General features: G+C 42.5%; 1 protein-coding gene across 1 annotated transcript in view; it reads left to right on the plus strand.

Moving 5' to 3' along the window:
• Positions 1–25,161, plus strand: part of Dscam4 (Down syndrome cell adhesion molecule 4) — a 779,777-nt gene that overhangs the window by 473,353 nt on the left and 281,263 nt on the right. The window contains exon 7 of the mRNA XM_068227782.1: positions 3,400–3,578. Within this exon, the coding sequence (XP_068083883.1) occupies positions 3,400–3,578 (179 nt within the window). The remainder of the gene's footprint in view (positions 1–3,399; positions 3,579–25,161) is intronic.

Genomic DNA, 25,161 nt, shown 5'->3' on the forward strand with positions numbered 1-25,161 from the left:
CGTGATGAGGATGAAATGATGATGAAGACAACACATACACCCAGCCCCCGTGCCATTGGCATTAACCAATTAAGGTTAAAATCCCCGACCCGGCCGGGAATCGAACCCAGGACCCTCTGAACCGAAGGCCAGTACGCTGACCGTTCAGCCAACGAGTCGGACTCATGGATACAATTGGGAATTGAGGTGGTATAGACGTACTCGCCGCTCCCCATGCCCTGTAGAAGATCCTATGCAAACAAAATCTCGGGCCCTCGCGTAATTTTTATCTCCTAGTGTGAAAATGATAATCCACAGCCTGTTTCCAGTAATTCGACTGGAATGAGTGAAAGCCCATCTAGCGGCGAAGATAGGAATTGTACCGGCTGCCGAAGGCTGTCGCACTCCTCTGGGGCAATGATTAATGAATGACAGATGAAATGATATTGGAGAGTGCTGCTGGAATGAAAGATGACAGCGAAAATCGGAGTACCCGGAGAAAAACCTGTCCCGCCTCCGCTTTGTCCAGAAACAAATCTCACATGGAGCGACCGGGATTTGAACCACGGAACCCAGCAGTGAGAGGCCGGCTAACTGCCACCTGAGCCACGGAGGCTCCTATCTTCTAGTGTAAAAATATAAATGTAAGTTATAAATACTCTTTAAAAAATAAAAATATGAAGTTTAATAAACCGACCAAGTCCGCCTCTGTGGTGTAGTGGTTAGTGTGCTTAGCTGCAAGTCCTGGAGGCCCGGGATCAATTCTCGGTTGTGCCACGAAATTTGAAAGGTATTACGAAGACTGGAATGGGGTTCACTTAGCCTCGGGAGATCAACTGAGTAGAGGGGGTTCGATTCCCACCTCAGCCATCCTAGAAGTGGTTTTCCGTGGTTTCCTACCTCCTCCAGGTAGGCCTAAATGCCGGGATGGTACCTAATTTACGGCCACGGCCGCTTACTTCCATCCACAGTGCATGTTGTGGCGATTAACGGTTCCACTGGTGTGGAATCGCGATTCGTCCGTAAAAGGATTGTCAGTAAAAAGACAGCATCGGTACTTTTTTATACTTGTTTTACATCGCACCAACTCAAACAAATCTTACGGCGATGATGGGGCTGGGAAGGAAGTGACTGTGGCCGTAATAATAACACAGGTCCCGCATGTGCCTGGTGTGAAAATAAGAAACCACGGAAAGACATCTCAGGGCTGCAGACAGGAGTATTCGAACCAGTTATCTCCCGAATGCAAGGTCATAGCTACATGACTCAAAGCGCGTAAACAAGTAGCATTGATACAGAATTTACTCTATAAGTCTGTGATATAATCTTACTCGTTTCTTTGAGTTGATTCATTCTTCTATCTTTCGGAAGTAATTTAAGAAAACTGATTGTAATATTCTATTAAAATCAAGTCAGTGTTAACTTGTTCCGTGTCGCGAGGCCCCTAAAAGGCATGGGGCTGGTACCGGTGCCTACTCTGCCTATTTAGTAAACCAGTACTACGTGTTCGGCTCACCTGTAAGGACATGGGAAGTTAGAAAGTCGAAAAATTTAGAAACTGGACTTGTAGATGCATATCACCCTGCAATTCACTGAGCCTACATCAGAAATTATCACATGGTTAATTCTTGTTAGTGCATCCTCCAAATGTTCAACTCGGCCGTTCGAGATTTCTACATGTTATTACTATTGTAATTTCTATGCCATCGGCTAAGGGTTAGGCTATGAACTCAGAACATTTTTCCTCTTCAATAAAAGATCTATTTCACTTTTGAACAGATTCTAGTTTCTGAGCTGTTAATGGTTTGGTAAACAAGAGCAATGTGCACAAATCCAGAGGTGGAAATCATTTCACAAGGGGCTAAATGCATGGAGTAGCTTCTAGCCTGAAGTTTTTGAGAAAAACTTTTCTCTCTTTTCGTATATATAGGAACATAAAAGTGCGTTTCTGTGCTCGTTGAGTGTCTCTGCGTTTTTATAAAGATGGTATCGGAAGTGAAAGCAAACAGAGTTACTAGCCCTGTAGAAATAGATTTAAACATTTCCCACCCGTAAACTGAAAGAGAAGATGTGAAGATTTATATAAAATATTTTAAAGTCTGTTTTCATTTCGATTTCCATTCGAACTCAGTGTCAACATGAGTTTTAAGGTACACGCAGTAACGAAAGTTTCTGTAGAATGTATCAGCAGCTTAGGTCGAGTAGCAGTTGACACAAACCTTGTCGCTATAATTATGTGGATTAATCCTCAGTAAATTAACAATCTTGTCGTGTAATTGATTAAGATAGTGCATTTTAAACAAAGAACTCCAAGTCCATAATAACTTCTTGTCTGTCTAGAAAATAAATCTCCAGAAACTCAACTATGTACTGAGGAAAATATCTAACAATTCATATGATAGGGTGTATTTTCTCAGATTATAAGTATGCACGTGCCATTTCTCATTTTTTATGTTGTAAAAACCGTGGCCAATACAATTATTACCGGGAAAGTTGGCCGTGTGGTTGGGGGCGCGCAGCTGTGAGCTTGCACCCAGGAGATAGTGGGTTCGAGCCCCGCTGCCCGCAGCCCTGAAGATGGGTTTCCTTGGTTTCCCATTTTCACACCAGGAAAATGTTGGGCCTGTACTTTAATTAAGGCCACGACCGCTTTCTTCCCACTCCTAAGCTTTTCCTATCCCATCATCGCCATAAGACCTATCTGTTTCTGTGCGACGTAAAGCAAGTAAAAAAATGTTCATCAATCAATCAATATTGATCTGCATTTAGGGCAGTCGCCCAGGTGGCTGATTAACTATCTATTGTTTTCCTAGCCTTTTCCTAAATGATTTCAAAGAAATTGGAAATTTATTGAACAACTCCCTTGGTAAGTTATTCCAATCCCTAACTCCCCTTCCTATAAATGAATATTTGCCCAGTTTGTCCTCTTGAATTCCAACTTTATCTTCATATTGTGATCTTTCCTACTTTTATAAACGCCACTCAAACTTATTCGTCTACTAATGTCATTCCACGCCATCTCTCCGCTGACAGCTCGGAACATACCACTTAGTCGAGCAGCTCTTCTTCTTTCTCCCAATTCTTCCCAGCCCAAACTTTGCAATATTTTGGTAACGTTACTCTTTTGTCGGAAATCACCCAGAACAAATCGAGCTGCTTTTCTTTGGATTTTTTCCAGTTCTTGAATCAGGTAATCCTGGTGAGGGTCCCATACACTGGAACCATACTGTAGTTGGGGTCTTACCAGAGACTTATATGCCCTCTTCTTTACATCCTTACTACAACCCCTAAAAATCCTTATAACCATGTGCAGAGATCTGTGCGTGTTAATTCTTCTTTCTTTCAGTTCTCGGAGAAGAGGAAGTTCTCATTATCACTACCTATTAATATAAACTGATGTTGTGTATTTACATTTCTCAGGTGGTTCCGAGAGGATCGGGAGCAGCTGCTAGCCGTGACGGTCGGTGAGCGGGTTAGTGTAATAGCGGCCGGGTTGCTGAGGATATCGAAGGTACGACTGGAGGATCGCGGCAAGTACCTCTGCTGGGTCAATAACTCTGCCGGCGAAGAGACCGTCCAGGTGACTCTCACCGTAACAGGTGAGGACTCTGACCATCATAAAGAATTTAATTTTTGAAAGTAGCCTACATGGACGTATATAGATAATATGGTTTACATTTGTTCTAGCTGTACAGTAATATTTTACTGTTAATATTAAAATCCACAATATTTTCTATAATCTGGTATTTAAAGTAGGCAGCAAGGTGCCAGTAGCTTCCAGCACGTTAGAAAACTTCGGGGAAAAAATCCTCTGCCTGGCGTCTCTTGAAATTGAAAGCATTTGAAGGGGTGTTAGACAATTATTATTATTATTATTATTATTATTATTATTATTATTATTATTATTATTATTATTATTATTATTATTATTATTATTATTATTATTATTTCACAACTTTGTGCCCAACTAAGAATCGCGACTGGACCTATTTAGAAGATGAATTTGCTTTCTTCTCGTCCCAGAAACTCTTCATACTCTCGCCGTGTTTCTTCTTCCGTTCATGCAGAGGTGGTTTTCATCTTGGGTTTTGCAGCAAAATGATGCTTGTTCACCAAAGCCTGCAGTAGCTGTTGCGTGGTTTAAGTAGCTCAACATTTGCTGCTGCCGGTCCCAATCCCGGATAAAGAAAGAGGGTAAAAGAGAAGCCAGAAAATATGTTGAAGCAACCTCAAAGGCTAAATACCTTAGTTGTACTACTGAGATTAAAATCGATCTCTCCCCTGTCTTCAGCTTACTGGCATGATGGAATTTATTATTATTATTATTATTATTATTATTATTATTATTATTATTATTATTATTATTATTATTAGATGGCAATCATTTATATTGTAAATTAATTAAGTGTGAGTGGCGACTTGGATCCCTAAATCTCCATAATTTTTTTTGTTACTGGCATGATGGAATCTATTATTATTATTATTATTATTATTATTATTATTATTATTATTATTATTATTATTATTATTATTATTATTATTATTATTATTATTATATGTTAAACATGTATATTGTAAATTAATTAGGTGTGAGGGACGACTTGGATCCCTAAATCTATATAAATATTTTTTTGTCTACCTATTTACAAAAATGTTATATTCTTAAGTTAAACGGAACACTTTTACGGTTTTTGGAAACATTGACTTTCCGGAAATATTGTCCCGTATGAGTTCTTTTACGATCTGGTAAAACTACTTGGGTTGTACCTTAATCAAGGCCACGGTCGCTTCCTTCCCACTCCTAGCCCTTTTCTGTCTCATCGTCGTCATAAAACCGATCTTTGTCAGTGCGACGTAAAGAAAAATATATTGGTAGCCAAAACACATGAAGTTAGGAGCATACAGGCCCCTCAGCTATGCTGAAATAAATGAAATGTTGTATGGATTTTAGTGCCGGGAGTGTCCGAGGACAAGTTCGGCTCGCCAGATCAGGTCTTTTGATTTGACTCCCGTAGGTGACCTGCGCGTCGTGATGAATATGAAATTATGATGAAGACGACACATACACCCAGGCCCCGTGTCAGCGAAATTAATCAATTATGATTAAAATTCCCGACCCTGTCTGGAATCGAACCCAAGACCCCTGTGACCAAAGGCCAGCACGCTAACCATTTAGCCATGGAGTCGGACACTCAGTTATACTGGTTTGCAGAAAGGAAAGAGGAAGGGCGTGCTTTCGATTATAATCATTTCAAGCACAGCAGAACACAAAATAGAGATGCATGGCATTTTCAGACAAGATTTCAATCATAGTGTTACCGTGTTTTTAGTACACTACAGAGAGAACGAAGCTTGAGGGTTGAATGGCTGGACAAAGCATGAACCAATGTTTAAGATTTGATAGCAACATCTGCTGAAAATGTCTTTATTTTTAATAGGGTGATATTTTCAAAAAACAAGTAGACCTACAAAGATGTAACAGGATGTAAACATGAACAAGAAGTACAGGTTAGTCATTTACAATCGGGGAATAGGACTACCATTTTCACACGAGACTTAGTCTCACAAATGTACAACTCCTTAACATTAATGAGGATAGAGAGGCACTAGTCTTTATAAATTTAGTCCTTCGACAGAGGGTAATGCAGAACCTTACATAAAAGAAAGGAAGAAGTCGTAGTTTCTAGTACAAAGTTCGAACGAGGGGAATCGAATCCTCAATTTAAAATACAGTAAATTTTACAACAAGAAGGGTCTTGAATCCGTATGACAAGTTACAATTTATACATTGCAAACGCCCTTTTACGGACCAGGGAATTACATTCAGTTTAGTATTACACACCTCTAATACTTGAAGCAGGATATACTGCCTACTTTCAAATGCTTAAGAAGCTATTAACATCACTATCCTTATAAGATAGGGAAGCCACATTCGAAAGGAAGGATCGAAATATCCAGAAAGTTTACAGGAGCCGAAGCCCATACTACACGGCCATGAAAAAGAATGTAAAGGTAGATACTTTTTCTCCTACTGCACTTGTCAATAACGTTCTCTTACAAGCACGATCACGCATCAAAAACTCCACAGTAACATTTATTACGATTCTACCACAAACATCTGTCGTTTCGTTTTCATATGTTTTGGTTTTGTACTGCGTCTCTTATCTGGTTCGAAGCATTATGATAGCAAGGAAATGTCTTAGAGTGGACTATATAAGAACTTTCTTAACCGTGCATTTTTTCAAGAAAATCTCTCGCATATTTATGTTAAACCAACATCGTACACCACCTTGGACAAAATTTCTTTTTTCAATCTGAATTTGATGTTGAGGGTCCCGCTTGGCGTGATTTAATATTTCAAATGCATTTCTTAAGCATTTGTGTTTGGGCTAGAACCTCCGTGGCTCAGGCGACAGCGCGCCGGCCTCTCACCGCTGGGTTCCGTGGTCCAAATCTCGGTCACTCCATGTGAGATTTGTGCTGGGTAAAGCGGAGGCGGGACAGGTTTTTCTCCGAGTACTCCGAGTTTCCATGTCATCTGTCATTTCAGCAACACTCTCCAATATCATTTCATTTCAACTGTCTTAATCATTCGGTTAGAGGAGTGCGACAGGCTTCCGCAGGCGGCAAAATGCCTATCTTCGCCGCTAGATGGGTCTTCATGCCATTCCTGATCCGGTCGAGCGAACGGAAACAGACACCGTGGTGTCCAGGCAACAAATCTTTGTCATCACCTTCCTTGCTCTATTACCGTGTGCCAGAACTCTGCCTTGTATATACAGTAGGTACATGCTGCTGATGATGATGCTTGTTGAATTTTCACGACCACATTGTAATCGAAAGCGACTTTCAACCTATTAGGTCGTGTTACGTACATTTAGTACGTGTTGAAGAGATGTTAAGTACAGAACAAAAATGGCCAACCAGACACCAGTGGGATCCGAACCCACAACCCACAACTTAAACGCACTCTACAGTGTGATGGTAGTAGTACCAGACCTGTAGCTTAGATCATTTCCAACAGAACAAAGAAGGCCTAGACCACCATAGCTCAATTGGTAGAGCAACCGACGCGAAATCGGGAGGTTGTGGGTTCGGATCCCACTGGTGTCTGGTAGGCCATTTTTGTTCTGTACTTAACATCTCTTCAACACGTACTAAATGTACGTAACACGACCTTAATAGGTTGAAAGTCGCTTTCTATTATGATGCTTGTTGTTTTAAGGGGCCTAACATCTAGGTCATTGGCCTCTGATGGTACGAAATGAAATGACAAAACAAAAGTTTTAAATCATCCACTGACCAAAATAAAAAAAAGAGCATGAAGAATGAAGGGATGGACATGAACCCAAAAACAATCAGTGGATCCTACCCAAAAACTACCATAAAGAAACAGCATTACCAACCAAGGGACCACTTCTAAAACACAATCCTGATGATGATGATGCTTGTTGTCTAAAGGGGTCCAAAATCCAGGTCAACGGCCTCTCATAATAATACTTATCGCTAGTAAAGTAGAACCATGGTATTTGTCATGTTGCGGTACTAATCAAAAGTAGCGTAGACTCACGGTGTTCCACATATGATGGTACTACTCACAAGTGTTGGACATCGTACAGGTAACGCAGACCTATGGTCTTTCTCACATAATGGCGCACCACATAGGCAACACAAACCGATGGTGTTCCTCACTTCGGTGTACTAATCACGGGCGAGGGTAATCCCGTGGTGTTCCTCACATAGTGCGTACTAAGCGCAGGCAACGCCCAGACCCGTGTGTTGCTCACGTGGGTACGACTCACGGATACTGGAAACCCACAGTGAACCACTCTCTGCTGCTACAAATCACAAACCTATTCCGTACCTAATATAGTGGTACTACTCGCAAGTTCAGGAAACCCATGGTGTTCCCCGCGTGATGGTACGAATCAAAAGTTGTTTCATGGTTCTAATTCAATCATCCCTTGGTCGCCCCTTTTAGTCGCCTCTCACGACAGGCAGGGGATACCGTGGGTGTATTTTTCGTCTGCGTCCCCCACCCACAGGGGGTAGAGAGAGAGAAAAAAAGAAGGAAGAAGGGATCCGTCACTTCGAGAAATGAAGTAACGGACGATGAAAGGCAAGGGCCACGAGGGGCGTGAAAATGAAAGACTCCCTAGGCCTCGAATGCTCTAATACCGTCGGGGTCGGAAAAGAGCAAGAGTTGACCAAGGGAGGTCGGACAGGATAGACGAAAGTGAGGAGCCTGGCACAAGTAAGCGGAAGCAATGCCAAGACTCAGCTAATGGCCCCGTGGTCGCCAATCCACACTCCCCCAAGTTGAGAGCCCCTTGGGCCCCTTTTAGTCGCCTCTTACGACAGGCAGGGGATACCGCGGGTTTATTCTAAATGTGCGTCCCCCACCCGCAGGGGGTGGTAGGTACAAATGGCGCTGTGATTTAAACAAGTTTCCATCCTTTTTTATATTTTTCTTTTGTAAATAATCACGTCCTATCTACCCTTACGTCTTTTCGACAAACTTTGCGAAAATATTGTGTTGTCTCCTTTTCATAATAAAACACAGTATGGGGGAAAATAAAGAGTATTAAAATTACAACCATGTTGTGAACAGCAAACAATACTGAATGTAGCCAGAAACTTGCCACTGCAACGACAATGGATGCAGAAAGATAGAACTACAGCTCACATCGCGAGGAGGTCACTTCTCCTTCTGCAACAACACTTTGGAAATCGCTTAGTTTCCCGTGGAACGGAATACCCGCAGCCTTCCCACTTCGGAGATTTCACACCCCCAGATGCCCACATATGCTGAAAGAATCTCTTTTTTTTTTTTTTTCAGTCAGACGATTCACTTATAGCCCAAATACTTTGTAAACGTTCTGCGTGGGAATCGGCCACGCATGTGGGGAGGGGCAATCTAAGAGGGCTGTCTCGTCTCCCACTCCTCTCGCTGCCCAGTCTGCGTCTACACACAACGTATCAACAAGCGAGTTAAGAGGTAACGAACCGGGAAGAGAGAGCGCGCTAAGCAGACTTCCCACACTACCTACATGACTACGCCCCGCGGATCACTCAGAAGGACGTTTACTAACTACTTGGTCTATAGAAGTGTTCGAAAATTAAGATAAAAGATACAGTTACTTTGGAAACCTTGCGCCAAGCTGTGTTCATCAACATGTTCAACAATCTACAGGACCGGTATGAACACTCCTTGAAACTTGAGGGTGCACATTCTAAACACGTGCTGTACCGACGCAGTTAGATACGTGTTGCTGTCGTCACTTCACATCTTATAATGACGTACCCTAAGGCTGAGCATGTTTGTTATTTCAGCACGGTCAGGATGAGTAGTTACTACGGCCTTCTCAACCCAAGTTAGCAGTTTCGATTCTGGCTCAGCCCGGTGATATTTGAAGATGCTCAAATACGCGAGCATTTTGTTGGTAGATTTATTGTAGTTGTTTGAGTCATCAGTCAATAGATTGGTTTTTACGCAGCTCTCCATGCCACCCTATCATGTGCTAACCTTTTTCATATCTACGTAACTCCTACATCTACTGCCGTTTTTACCGCCAAAACTCCTTTCAAAAACTAAGTGAACAAGTCCTGTGTGTCTTAATAAGTGTCCTATCATTCTATCTCATCTTCTGGTCGAATTTCGCCAAATCTTTATCCTCTCACCAATTTCATTCTCTTTCTCTCCACTCGTGATTCGATATACCATCTCACCATCAACGTTCTGCTGTAACACCACATTTCAAGAGCTTCTATTCTCTTTCTTTCTGAGCTAGTTATTGCCCATGTTTCATTTCCGTACAATGCAACGCTCCAGACAAAAGTGTTCAAAGACATCTTTCTTAATCCCATATCAATGTTCGAAGTGAGCAGATTTCTATTCCTAAGAAAGGCATTCCTTGCTTGTGCTAGGCTGCATTTTATGTCCTCCTTACTTCATCCATTGTTAGTTATTCTACTACCCAAGTATTAATATGCATCTACTTCCTTTAAGACTTCATTTCTTAGTCTAATGCAGGGCATCTCAAACGCCCAAAATCTCACGCGTGCAAACTGAGGCGCAGAGTTCCTGTGCACGGTGCATAGGTCTCACTCGGCTCGGCTCGGACCAACGCTTCGTCGCTGGGCTACTCGGCTAAGCTCGGCTCAACTCGGCTCGGATTTGGAGCGCTACGGAGCAAGTGAGGAAGAGGGAGACAGGCGGAGCGAGCAAGACACGCGTGGGGAAAGAGAGAGACAGTGCTATTGCTCCAAATCGAGGAGTGGGGGTCTGCACTCTGGTCAACCAAGCGAAGTCGTCTTTTGCACCGTGCACAGTGCAATGCACTGGTGCATGCACCCTGAGAGGCCCTGGTCTAATGTTTCCTGACTTCACTCAACTGCAAATGTTTCCCGACTTCATTCAACTGCACTCCATCACTTTTGTTTTGGATTTTTTTATTTTCAACTTGTACTCCGTCAATATTCCGGCACCTCGGCGCTGCCCGAAAATCGTAAAAGTTTTTCGAGGGACGTAAAACCAATATTTAAAAAATTTTCATATAATTATTTAATTACTGTTTGTTTTGTCACATACTGTACACCTTGCCGAAATGGAGTTTGTACCTATGAGAACGACACAGATAGGTCTTATGGCGATGATGGGATACGAAAGGGCTAGGAGTAGGACGGAAGCGGCCCTTTAACGTCCCTTTAATGTGGAGTACAGGATATTGCCCTAAAAGCGTATTTCTTAGTATGCTAGTAAATCTTGAATGACCGAACGGGTTGGCCGTGCGGTTAGGGGCGCGCAGCTTTGATCTTACATTCGGGTTCAAACCCCACTGTCAGCATCCCTGAAGATGGTTTTCCGTGGTTTAACATTTTCACACCAGGAAGATGCTGGGGCTATACCTTAATTAAGATAACGGCCGCTTCCTTCCCACTCCTAGGCCTTTCCTATCCCATCGTCGCCATAAGACCTATCTGTGTCGCTGTGACATAAAACAAATTGTAACAAAAACTTACTACTACTTCCTACAGCAATTAGAGTCCCATAGCTAAAACAAATACACATTCACAAAGAAATAAAACAAAGAATTGCCTTCTGGGTTTGACGTTTAAACCCGTTCGTTTCCAACGTATGCTCTCCAAACATTCAATATTGACTTTCCAGAAGCGAGTGCTAACTGACATTGTAATTTCATTTCGTTCAGTTCTTATTAGTGTACCATTTCGAGAGGATAAAAGAAAGGCTATTCGGCTCTCCATGTCGTACGGGAGTAGTATAATGGGAGAGTTCTGCGGCACCTCCGCCGCCGCACGCCTCCGCCCGCCTCCTCCTCCGCCGCCGCCTCCGCCGCCGCCGCCCGCGGGAAATTAGAATTTTGGCGGGAAATTTGAATTTTGGCGCGAGATTTGAATTTGTAAACAAAGCCACGTGCTTTTTGACAGCTGTCATCGACAACAACGCATCGCTAACCTCACTGCTGCCATCTTGACGGGCCTAAACCTCACTAGTACCAACTTAACCTAACTAGCGTGAGGTAAACAAAGCCACGTGTTTTTTGACAGCCACGTGCTTTTTGACAGACAACAACGCATCGCTAACCTCAGTACTGCCATCTTGACGGGCCTAAACCTCAGTAGTGCCAACTTAACCTAACTAGCGCGAGGTAAACAAAGCCACGTGCTTTTTGACAGCCACGTGCTTTTTGACAGATTTGTAAACAAAGCCACGTGCTTTTTGACAGACAACAACGCATCGCTAACCTCAGTACTGCCATCTTGACGGGCCTAAACCTTAGTGGTACCAACTTAACCTAACTAGCATGAGGTAAACAAAGCCACGTGCTTTTTTTGACAGCTGTCATCCGCCATCTTTAATCCAGAGAGCATAGTGCTGCCCTCTTTAGCTACTTACCTTTGACAGCTGTCATCCGCCATCTTTAAACTACAAAGCACTGTGCTGCCCTCTATATCGCAGTAGCTGCAAAATTCGTCACCTGTCATCGGCAGTGCTGCCATCTTGACGGGTCTAAACCTTAGTGCTACCAACTTAACCTAACTAGCGCGAGGTAAACAAAGCCACGTGCAGCTGTCATCCGCCATCTTTAATCTATAGAGCACAGTGCTGCCCTCTTTGTGGTGGCGGATAATTTGAAAAATGCTTTTTTGACAGTAGCCATCTTGCATCGCAAACCTCAGTGCTGCCCTCTTTAGCTAGATACCTGTGGTGGCAGACAATTCCACGTGACAGCAGCCATCTTTAATCAAGAGAGCACCGTGCTGCCCTCTATGTGGTGGCGGCAAATTCGACGTGCTCTTGTTTGGAAACAAACTCACGTGCTTTTCTGACAGCTACTACCCACCATCTTTAATCAACAGAGTATAGTGCTGCCCTCTATGTGGTGGCGGTAAATTCCACGTGCTCTTGTTTGGTAAACATAGCCACGTGCTTTTTTGACAGCTGTCATCCGCCATCTTTGAGCACCGTGCTGCGGGCAATTTCATCACCTATCACCCGCCTTTTTGACAGCCGTCATCCACCATCTTTAATCAACAGAGCACAGTGCTGCACTCTATGTGGTGGCGGCAATTTGAAAAAATCTATGTGCTCTTGTTGGGAAACAAAGCCACGTGCTTTTTTGACAGCTGTCATTCGCCATCTTTGAGCACTGTGCTGCGGGCAATTTCGTCAGCTGTCATCCGCCATCTTTGAGAACAGTGCTGCACTCTATGTGGTGGTGGTAAATTCCACGTGCTTTACAAACCTATGCGCTTTTCTGACAGCTGTCATCCGCCATCTTTGAGAACAGTGCTGCCCTCTATGTAGCGGTGGCAAATTCCAAGTGCTTTACAAACCTATGCGCTTTTCTGACAGCCGTCATCCGCCATCTTTGAGAACAGTGCTGCCCTCTATGTGGTGGTGGTAAATTCCACGTGCTTTACAAACCTATGCGCTTTTCTGACAGCTGTCATCCGCCATCTTTGAGAACAGTGGTGCCCTCTATGTAGCGGTGGCAAATTCCAAGTGCTTTACAAACCTATGTGCTTTTTTGACAAAAAAAATTCTGCTCTCGAGATACTTACCGAACAAGACGATACTATACTTACGAAACTGCTCATCACCTTCTTTCTTCTTCTATGAGTAATAAACAAAAACTCTATCTTGCAAATAAGGAGTGGGAGGAAGGTAATACCTAACCTAAAATAAAAGAATATGCCAATTCTACATTATTTATTTACATCTTGTATGTACAAGTTTTATCTCGAATCATTTTACCCTAGTGATGTTTGCGTACTTCTCGATGCAATTCTTGAATGTACAAGTTTAAACTTGCCGTACTACACTCTCAGCGTACCTCTTTGTGATGTAAGACAGCGTAACGTAAGTACACACACCTCTAGCATAATGTTTATGTAAAGTAGTACTTATCAATACTACTATGCCCCCAGGCTAGCGTGTTGGTAGAATTTGGAATGACAAACCGCTTACAATCATCGCTATTAAGGGCTACCTTACTAATTAAATGTGTGTACAACTGGTGCTTCTTGCTTCTAATGACAGACATTTGCTTATGCAAAACAGGTGGATTACTTTTAATGCAATTGTTATAGTTTTCAAAACTTAGCTGATTCTGAACGACATTCTTTTTAACCCCCTTCAATCTCTTTATTTGTAATTCATTTAAGAGTTTTATGCAATATGACTTGGATTTAGTACCTACAAATGAATCGATAATATTCCCAGCACATTCATCTTTCATTTTACCTAGAACCTTTTTGTTCACTAGCGGTAGATGATATTGATTATCTGCATGATAGTTACTTGTATCAAACCTACCCAAGTCAGGCTTTATATCATTGTAATAGTCATCAGTTTTGATTTGATAAATAAACGAATCGGTATCTGTGTAGAGCAATTGCGCATTATGCGCGTACTTCTTCATCATATAATCGTAATGGAATTCATACATGAGTGTTTTAGCCAATTCAAGTACTGCAAAGCCGACGTAGGTAGGTTTGTCATACTTAACCTTGACACGATTCATCTGTATAATAACTAAATTCTCATGTATGATGGTGCAGCTGTGGAAATTTGGTTTACTTATTAAATAGTTAGCACCATACCTTTTCTTAATATTATCCCAGTTTGTAATCAATTTTACATCAACGCGTTTGTCAACATTCTCCATAGTCTTACCAAACACACTGTTATTCATGAGCTTGTAGAAATCTTTTTCAAACTCGTTAACCGCATTCGTTCTTAAATTATTGTTCAGATCGATATATGGCTTTAGCCACGGTGACTGATTAAATTCTAGTACACGATGAATTTTGGATAACTTCAAACCATGCTGCAAACACTGTTTTAAATTTCGGTAATGAATGATATACTTAGATTTATCGCATAAATTAGCAATGAGCATTTTCGTCGTTGATGCAATGTACGGGGACTTCATATTTTCAGGGCAGAACGGTAGGTCATTATGAGAAGTGTGTAACTCTTTAGGATACTGTAAGTCAACTTCGAGGAAATAACCTTTATCAGCTTCATCGCCTAGGGCGTGTAGCTGTAAAGCATCAATTTCGCACTGCGTCAGCCAGCGGAAACCACTCACCGGTAGATGCTGACTCATCGCCCACCCATACTGATTATTAGCATCCAGATAAACGATATACTGAGATTCCTGACTAGAATCGAAACTCGGCATGTACTTATTATTAGCCCTCGAATATCGTCCGCTGCACTGACTCAGACCGCCTCGAATGGATGCTTTTATAAAGTGCACCATATCGATATCGGTTAGCAGTTCCAAATTCACACGCGTGTATTTTAACATCGCGTCCCAACTTAACCCAGGTGCAGTAAAATACTGACATGGGTCAAGGCTGTAGGTGTTCATGCAAACACAGCGAAAATTTTCAAAAACATCAGCTAACAAAAGTACATCTGTCTTTAAATATAAATCGGAGTATTCACCCAGCGTTTGAATGTGGAACTGCTCCCAGATATGTTGTGCATGTAAATAGTCATCATCACTAATATCTGCTGAATTCAGCGAGCTGTAAAAGGATTGTTTCGATGGTAAGGCACGTTCTTCGAGGCGGTCTAAGCAGTCGATATATTCGTAACAAAAAACACCCTTACGCCGAAGTAAATTAAACTGCGCTTCTTCGGGGAAAACGCGTCGAATTTCCGTAAATTGGTCAGGCTGTAAATGACTAGAAAGTTTATCGAGGCTACTCGCCATAAAGCGAAACGAGTCAAGGAATCTCAGTTTTATAGAATGCTCAGCATCTACTTTTACAGACTTTGCAAACGCAATGTACCGCTCTTTATTCTGAGGGATTATATCTACTTTTTCATCTGAAGCTCCAAATTGTGAAATGATGAAATGAGAGTCGTAACCAGATAAGTTATGAAAAATTACAGGGATGAATTTAGGAACTCTATACTTAAGATTACAGCTATAATGAGCGGCACATCTGTAGAAACCAGTTAAATGATCATGATCAAAAACTTTAGGGTCATTTTCGGAAAATTCCCCATCACAAATGCTACACTTTGTAGCACGTTCATGATCATTTAACTGAATGTCGGTGAGTGGCTTCATAGGAATATTACTATTCAGAATACGACCGAGACGAACTGCATCACTTTCAAGTCTTTCTAAAAATACTTTAGCAGCATCATGTCCTCGATACAGCTCTAACTTGTTAAGCGTACTATCGTAACTACACTTGATGTAATACGCGAAGCTATACGGGACATGCATGTGCGTAGTATTAGTGAAAGAGTTGTCAGGATTAGGTGAGCATGTGTTGCATGGCGTGAGGATGGCTTCAAAGTCTGCATAAATCACGAACGGTACCCACATCTGCTTGTGAAAATTTGTAAATTTTAAAACATTATTGCCTGTAGTAGGTATCTCTGTACGTACATGATTGCAGTCATTCTTGGAGTGCTTCGTTAACTGATCTTCAGTTTTAAAATACTGCAAGCATCCATCACATAGCCACTTTTTACCATTACGTTTTGACAACTGACTGCCAACAAGTCTACTCAGATTTTTAATCCAGCAAAAGTGGCTATTCTCACTGTTTTCAATATAGAGTAAATTAACGTGAGTACTCTTCTTATGACATGTATAATACAGAGGACCTACTACAGACTTTTTCTCTACACCATATACATTAATACTAATGTTATTTAGTTCCTCAAAGCGCTTAATATCTTTTAACTGTACAGGAAATTCTATACTATCGAAATTTAGCTGCGTTGAATAGTGTGGATACGATGATGTTCTCTTAGCTACGTCTGATTTCGCGGGATTTAAAGCTGACATCACCGCCCATGCAAAACATGCTTCGTCATTGTTTCGGATGTTTACGACAGCTTTTCTTTGCTGAATCCATGTCGGCAGCTCAATGTGCGAAGATCCACGCATAGGATTGTACTTATTGATGTTAACTTCTAGATACATTATTTCAACTAAAGCCCACCCTGATTCCTTTTCCTGAAATTCCTCGCTCTTAGTTGAAAGAATGTTAGAGACATCCCTAAGTACATCACCAAAATTAGTCGACTGACTTATGACAAAATTCTTCGTATTAAATGATTTAATGTCCGTTATTTCGGATTCATCCGTGCTTTTAATGTACAAGGCGAAAAGTTCAAAATTAACTTTAAATAAACTATGATTGGACAAAGATTTAGCAAGAAGCTGTTGTACATCCGGTTGAACGCAATTTAAAAAGTTTGAAGTGCTCTGAAACTTTTGACTGGTGCGAATTCGGTAACTAGCAATCCTACTTTTAAATGCTGTATTAATTTCCTCGATGTTTGCGTTACTACCACTTCTACACGCATTATTTTTATGCGCATTACTCCGTAAGTGCCCCTGAAAATGCGAAGATGGTACATCAGTGTTACAGTGCTCGCAGTGAATAGTTTGAAGTTCATGATTTTTTCTAGGTTTTTTACTACTAGTACTTTCTACAGCTACATCAGTAGCTGCACGCTTTTCCCCTACTACTACCTGAGGGCAAGTAGATATTTGATGTACCTCTGCTAAGTGATCTTCATATCGCTCTACGTTAGCGAAATACACACTACAAACTTTACATAAAGCAGATGTTATGCTAGGGTGTTTTGATTTCATATGGCGCATGAAGTTATCACGCCTTGCAAACGTTACATTACATTCCTCGCAGCAGGGGGGGGCATCTGTTCATGATTTTTTCTAGGTTTTTTACTACTAGTACTTTCTACAGCTACATCAGTAGCTGCACGCTTTTTCCCTACTACTACCTGAGGGCGAGTAGATATTTGATGTACCTCTGCTAAGTGATCCTCATATCGCTCTACGTTAGCGAAATACACACTACAAACTTTACATAAAGCAGATGTTATGCTAGGGTGTTTTGATTTCATATGGCGCATGAAGTTATCACGCCTTGCAAACGTTACATTACATTCCTCGCAGCAGGGGAACATCTGAAAAGAGAACGACCGATAGAGATTAGGTGAAAGTTACGGAAGAAACCAAGTTTCAGCGTATAGAGGTTGGACATGGCTGTGAGTTAGGTCTATAGCATGAGGATTGAAGAGAACGACTAAAGTTACGATGTTCGGAAGAAACCAAGTTTCAGCCCGTTGAGGATAGACATAGCTAAGTGTACGTGTTTGAAATTATACCACGTCTATAGTATGAGGATTGAGGAGAACAACTATTTATCAATACTCTAAAGTTACGGAAGAAACCAAGTTTCAGCCCGTTGAGGGCAGACATAGCTATACCTCGTCTATAGTATGCAAGAACAACTATTTATCAATACTCTAAAGTTACGGAAGAAACCAAGTTTCAGCCCGTTGAGGGCAGACATAGCTATACCTCGTCTATAGTATGCAAGAACAACTATTTATCAATAGACTAAAGTTACGATGTTCGGAAGAAACCAAGTTTCAGCCCGTTGAGGGTAGACATAGCTATGTACACGTGTTTGAAATTATACCACGTCTATAGCGTGAGGATTAAAGAGAACAACTATTTATCAATACTCTAAAGTTACGGAAGAAACCAAGTTTCAGCCTGTTGAGGGCAGACATAGCTATGTGTGCGCGTGTTTGAAATTATACCACGTCTATAGCACGAGGATTAAAGAGAACAACTATTTATCAATAGACTAAAGTTATGATGTTTTAGAAGAAACCAAGTATCAACCCGTTGAGGTCAGACATAGCTATGTGTACGTGTTTGAAATTATACCACGTCTATAGCATGATGATTGAAGAGAACAACTATTTATCAATAGACTAAAGTTACGATGTTCGGAAGAAACCAGCTTCCAACCCGTTGAGGTCAGACATAGCTATACCTCGTCTATAGTATGCAAGAACAACTATTTATCAATAAACTAAAGTTACAATGTTTTAGAAGAAACCAATTTTCAGCCTGTTGAGGGCAGACATAGCTATGTGCGCCTGTTTGAAATTATACCACGTCTACAGTATGCGGGTTGAAGAGAACGACTAAAGTTACGATGTTTTAGAAGAAACCAAGTTTCAGCCTGTTGAGGATAGACATAGCTATGTGTGCGCGTGTTTGAAATTATACCACGTCTATAGCACGAGGATTAAAGAGAACAACTATTTATCAATAGACTAAAGTTATGATGTTTTAGAAGAAACCAAGTATCAACCCGTTGAGGTCAGACATAGCTATGTGTACGTGTTTGAAATTATACCACGTCTATAGCGCGAGGATTAAAGAGAACAACTATTTATCAATAGACTAAAGTTATGATGTTTTAGAAGAAACCAAGTTTCAACCCGTTGAGGTCAGACATAGCTATGTGTACGTGTTTGAAATTATACCACGTCTATAGTATGCGGGTTGAAGAGAACAACTATTTATCAATTGCTTAAAGTTATGATGTTTTAGAAGAAACCAAGTTCCAACCTGTTGAGGGCAGACATAGCTATGTACGTACCCCGCGTGAGGATTAAAGAGAACAACTATTTATCAATAGACTAAAGTTACGATGTTTTAGAAGAAACCAAGTTTCAACGAATAGAAGTCAGACATACCTTAAAATCTTCGCGCTGCAAACTGTTACTCGGATGTATAAAATGCGTGCGTTCAAGCCTGAAACTCGAATAATAATATTCTGCTCGTACCTAAAAAAAAAAAGAAGAAACATATATGAATGTAGTGTAGGATGCATCATCTAACCTAGTTATCTTTACAACTCAAAGTTCGAAAACATACCTTTTTAAAAAAAATGCACGTGCTGCAGACTGTTACTCGGATGAATAAAATTGTGTACTTTCGAACGGTACCTAAAAAAGAACAAACATATATGAATGTAGATGTCTAGCGTAGAAGTTGCTTTGCAAATAAAAAAAGTAACTAACAGTTCTACCTTACCTTAAGATAAAGGCTGAAGAATAATATTCACTGCAGACGGGAGATGTGTGTGTGTGTACGTAATAAACGCATACAGAGAACTGTGAGCACTTCGCGCAGACTGCAGCGGCTAAATATTCTGCTTGTTACCAACCGGATGTGAAAAAATCGCTGACAAACTGCGGGTACAGTCGGAACGAATGCAACAAGAGCTCCCACCTATAGTCCCGCAGGCTGACGTATTCGAACCTCCTGTTGATGCCGAGGTGTCAGAATTTAAGAGTTCGAGCCTTGGAAAGTTAGCGTGTGATCCTCGACTTCTCGAGGGTACATACGCGGTATTCCTTACCTGTAGGTATTGAGCTAAAGCTAGATCATGTAATGACGATCGCGCAGGCCCCCTCGCCTAGCATTTACGGCTTCTAGTTCGAACCCGCTATCCCCGAAGTAGCGAGAATGATTGGAGAGTGTTGAGGGTGATTCATTCGTCGGATGGAGGCGTTAAGCTATGTGCAGGCTTCTTCTAGTCGGGGTACGCGATTCAAATCCTGGCAACTTATACCGTCGGGAAGGGCATCTGGCTAGATCATGCAATGACGATCGCGCAGGTCCCTCGCCTAACATTTACGGCTTCCAGTTCGAACCCGCTATCTTCCGAAGTAGCGAGAATGATTGAAGAGTGTTGAGGGTGATTCATTCGTCGGATGGAGGCGTTAAGCTATGTGCAGGCTTCTTCTAGTCGGGGTACGCGATTCAAATCCTGGCAACTTATACCGTCGGGAAGGGCATCTAGCTAGATCATGTTATGACGATCGCACAGGTCCCTCGCCTAACATTTACGGCTTCCAGTTCGAACCCGCTATCTTCCGAAGTAGCGAGAATGATTGAAGAGTGTTTGAGGGTGATTCATTTGTTGGATGGAGGTGTTAAGCTAGCTTCTTCAGTAGGAGTAGGCTATGTCGGGATATCGATTTAAAATCCTAGTCAGGAGGGGCAACCGGTCGTATAAAACTATGGTGTGAGGACGTTAAACCTTGCGCAGACTCCTTCGAAAATGATTTTTTGAGTACAAGACTTGACGGTGATTCATTTGTCGGATGGAGGCAATAAGCCTTGTGCAGGCTTTTTCAGTGGAAGTAGGCTATGTGTCGGTACCGGGATATCTAGTTATAAAACCCGCTACAACAAATTTATCGCGTATACTGCGATTTAAAATCCTAGTCAGGAAGGGCAGCCGGTCGTAAAACTATGGTGTGAGGCGGGGTGTGCAAAAAAAGCCAGCATTAAGTAAGGGCTGTTGATAGGAGGCGTTAAACCATGTGCAGGCTCCTTCACCAGGAGAAGCCTACATGCCGGTACCGTGCAGGTTCTTTCGATAGGAGTAGGCACTGTGTGTGTTTTAACCTCTCCGTACAATCATGATATTTTACGTTAGGAACTTACATAGGCTAAATGCTACACATTCCGTGGCAGAGCCAGGAATCGAACTCGGACCTCCGAGGGTAGCAGCTAATTACACTAACTACTGCACTACAGAGGAGGACTATTTCAGAATATTTTACAACCTTAATTAGTACCGTGTTTTAAGAGCTTACATGCTACTCAGCTAAGAAGACGTTCGCGAGTTACAAGAACGCCGTGTCCTCGTTCAAGGTCGAGCCGGAAGATACGTGTACAATTTCAGCTAACACATGCATTCTACACAACTCGCTCAGAATGACTGTGCCGATACTTTCAAGGACTGTAGAACAAATCTATAGCCTTAAGCATGCATGCCTCTCACCCGGTAGTCTCGGGTTCGATTCTCTTGGGAATAAAAATGTGTTTAAATCACATGAATGTGTTGAGTTGTCCTTCCTGATGCAAAACTAGCAGTATCTAACCTCATACACTATAGTTTTCAACCGGTTGCCCTTCCTGACAACTCGGATTAAGAATCTGTTTTACAACGTCTAACACGGGAATCGGGGATTTACAGCTAGATGCACTTCTTAGATTTTAAATCACGAACTATTGTTTTACGGCCGGATGCCCTTCCTGACTAAGATTTTTAAATCGCAAGAATTTGTTTTAAGACTAGTCGCCCTTCCTGATGCAAAACTGGCAGTATCTAGCCTCATACACAATGGTTTTCGACCTGTTGCCCTTCCTGACGTCAAAGAACTCGGATTAAGAATCTGTCGAGAATCGGAGAGGATTTACAGCTAGATGCTCGCCGGATGCCCTTCCTGACTAAGATTTTTAAATCGCATGAATTTGTTGGGTTACCCTTCCTGACGCAAAACTAGCAGTATCTAGCCTCTCACGTCATACACTATTGTTTTCGACCGGTTGCCCTTCCTGACAACTCGGATTAAGAATCTGTTTTACAACTTCTAACACGAGAATCAGGGATTTACAGCTTAAAGATGGCGGATGACGGCTGTCAGAAAAGCACATAGGTTTGTAAAGCACGTGGAATTTGCCGTCACCACATAGAGGGCAGCACGGTGATTAAAGATGGCGGATGACAGCTGTCAAAAAAGCACATGGCTTTGTTTCCAAACAAGAGCACGTAGAATTTGCCGTCACCACATAGAGGGCAGCACGGTGATTAAAGATGGCGGATGACAGCTGTCAAAAAAGCACATGGCTTTGTTTCCAAACAAGAGCACGTGGAATTTGCCGTCACCCGGCAGCACGGTGATTAAAGATGGCGGATGACAGCTGTCAGAAAAGCACATAGGTTTGTAAAGCACTTGGAATTTGCCACCGCTACATAGAGGGCAGCACTGTTCTCAAAGATGGCGGATGACAGCTGTCAGAAAAGCACATAGGTTTGTAAAGCACTTGGAATTTGCCACCGCTACATAGAGGGCAGCACTGTTCTCAAAGATGGCGGATGACAGCTGTCAGAAAAGCGCATAGGTTTGTAAAGCACGTGGAATTTACCACCACCACATAGAGGGCAGCACTGTTCTCAAAGATGGCGGATGACGGCTGTCAGAAAAGCGCATAGGTTTGTAAAGCACTTGGAATTTGCCACCGCTACATAGAGGGCAGCACTGTTCTCAAAGATGGCGGATGACAGCTGTCAGAAAAGCGCATAGGTTTGTAAAGCACGTGGAATTTACCACCACCACATAGAGTGCAGCACTGTTCTCAAAGATGGCGGATGACAGCTGACGAAATTGCCCGCAGCACAGTGCTCAAAGATGGCGAATGACAGCTGTCAAAAAAGCACGTGGCTTTGTTTCCCAACAAGAGCACATAGATTTTTTCAAATTGCCGCCACCACATAGAGTGCAGCACTGTGCTCTGTTGATTAAAGATGGTGGATGACGGCTGTCAAAAAGGCGGGTGATAGGTGATGAAATTGCCCGCAGCACGGTGCTCAAAGATGGCGGATGACAGCTGTCAAAAAAGCACGTGGCTATGTTTACCAAACAAGAGCACGTGGAATTTACCGCCACCACATAGAGGGCAGCACTATACTCTGTTGATTAAAGATGGTGGGTAGTAGCTGTCAGAAAAGCACGTGAGTTTGTTTCCAAACAAGAGCACGTCGAATTTGCCGCCACCACATAGAGGGCAGCACGGTGCTCTCTTGATTAAAGATGGCTGCTGTCACGTGGAATTGTCTGCCACTACAGGTATCTAGCTAAAGAGGGCAGCACTGAGGTTTGCGATGCAAGATGGCTGCTGTCAAAAAAGCATTTTTCAAATTATCCGCCACCACAAAGAGGGCAGCACTGTGCTCTATAGATTAAAGATGGCGAATGACAGCTGCACGTGGCTTTGTTTACCTCGCGCTAGTTAGGTTAAGTTGGTAGCACTAAGGTTTAGACCCGTCAAGATGGCAGCACTGCCGATGACAGGTGACGAATTTTGCAGCTACTGCGATATAGAGGGCAGCACAGTGCTTTGTAGTTTAAAGATGGCGGATGACAGCTGTCAAAGGTAAGTAGCTAAAGAGGGCAGCACTATGCTCTCTGGATTAAAGATGGCGGATGACAGCTGTCAAAAAAAGGACGTGGCTTTGTTTACCTCATGCTAGTTAGGTTAAGTTGGTACCACTAACGTTTAGGCCCGTCAAGATGGCAGTACTGAGGTTAGCGATGCGTTGTTGTCTGTCAAAAAGCACGTGGCTTTGTTTACAAATCTGTCAAAAAGCACGTGGCTGTCAAAAAGCACGTGGCTTTGTTTACCTCGCGCTAGTTAGGTTAAGTTGGCACTACTGAGGTTTAGGCCCGTCAAGATGGCAGTACTGAGGTTAGCGATGCGTTGTTGTCTGTCAAAAAGCACGTGGCTGTCAAAAAACACGTGGCTTTGTTTACCTCACGCTAGTTAGGTTAAGTTGGTACTAGTGAGGTTTAGGCCCGTCAAGATGGCAGCAGTGAGGTTAGCGATGCGTTGTTGTCGATGACAGCTGTCAAAAAGCACGTGGCTTTGTTTACAAATTCAAATCTCGCGCCAAAATTCAAATTTCCCGCGGGCGGCGGCGGCGGATGAGGAGGCGGGCGGAGGCGTGCGGCGGCGGAGGTGCCGCAGAACTCTCCCATTATACTACTTACGGGATGTCGGCATGTGAAAGATCTCTGGAGACACGTTTAGTATTAAAACCAAACCAAACCCCATGGCACTACAGCCCTTGAAGGGCCTTGGCCTACCAAGCGACCGCTGCTCAGCCCGAAAGCCTGCAGATTACGAGGTGTCGTGTGGTCAACACGACGAATCCTCTCGGCCGTTATTCTTGGCTTTCTAGACCGGGGCCGCTATCTCACCGTCAGATAGCTCCTCAATTCTAATCACGTAGGCTGATTAGACCTCGAACCAGCCCTCAGGTCCAGGTAAAAATCCCTGACCTGGCCGGGAATCGAACCCGGGGCCTCCGGGTAAGAGGCAGGCACGCTTCCCCTACACCACGGGGGCCGGCCGTTTAGTATTAATGGACAAAATTAATTAAAACTTAGAAATACGTCCTCTAATGTAATTCCCGGTTTCTCTGCCATCTGATAAGGATTAAATGAAACATCGAAATTTACACGCAGGCAGAATAAGTGGAATCGGATCAAAATATCTGCACATGGCCGAAAAAGCCATATATTATGATGCTTAATGTCCGGCTAAATGGTCAGCGCAGTGCTCTTCGGTTCAGAAGGCCCGGATTTCGATTCCCGGACGGGTCGGAGATTTTAACCTTAAATGGTTAATACCCTTTATCGTGATATTGGAAGAACAATCAATTAAACATACTAGTCTCGTTTCTTTTCTTGTTATTGTTGTTATCAAAAAATCTAAAAATCTAAGATATAACACTTTCGACACAATGATATTAAATAAAGATATAAAACATAGCACAGTCCAAAGAATGATCTCGAGTAGTGTCTATCAATTCCCAACATCCTCCCCACCCTGGTCAACCTCTAGGGGGATGACCAGCTGAATTGGTCGGGCTATTTTATGTCCCTGTGGGGTTCGAAGAATCACAGTCCTTATCTTCTGGTCCCTTCCTTCTAGTAACCTCTCTATTCTTGCCCTTTTCCACAATTGGCGTGGTCGTCCATCTTCTTGAATCAACGCCAGATCTCCGGGTCGAAACTCGATGGATCTCCCAGACACACCTCGAGCTTCATGAAAACTCTTGAGTTCTAAGAGGTACTCCTTGGCCCATCTTCTCCAAAAGTCGTCTGAAAGTTTTTGTCTCAGTCTGAATTATCTTGTCAAGGCAAGTCTGGTAGTCGGTTCCGGTCCTGTTGGCACGGTCATGAGTCCTTCACCAACAAGAAAGTGT

Source organism: Anabrus simplex, chromosome 5 (genome assembly GCF_040414725.1).
Source record: "Anabrus simplex isolate iqAnaSimp1 chromosome 5, ASM4041472v1, whole genome shotgun sequence".
Classification (NCBI taxonomy): Eukaryota; Metazoa; Arthropoda; class Insecta; order Orthoptera; family Tettigoniidae; genus Anabrus; species Anabrus simplex.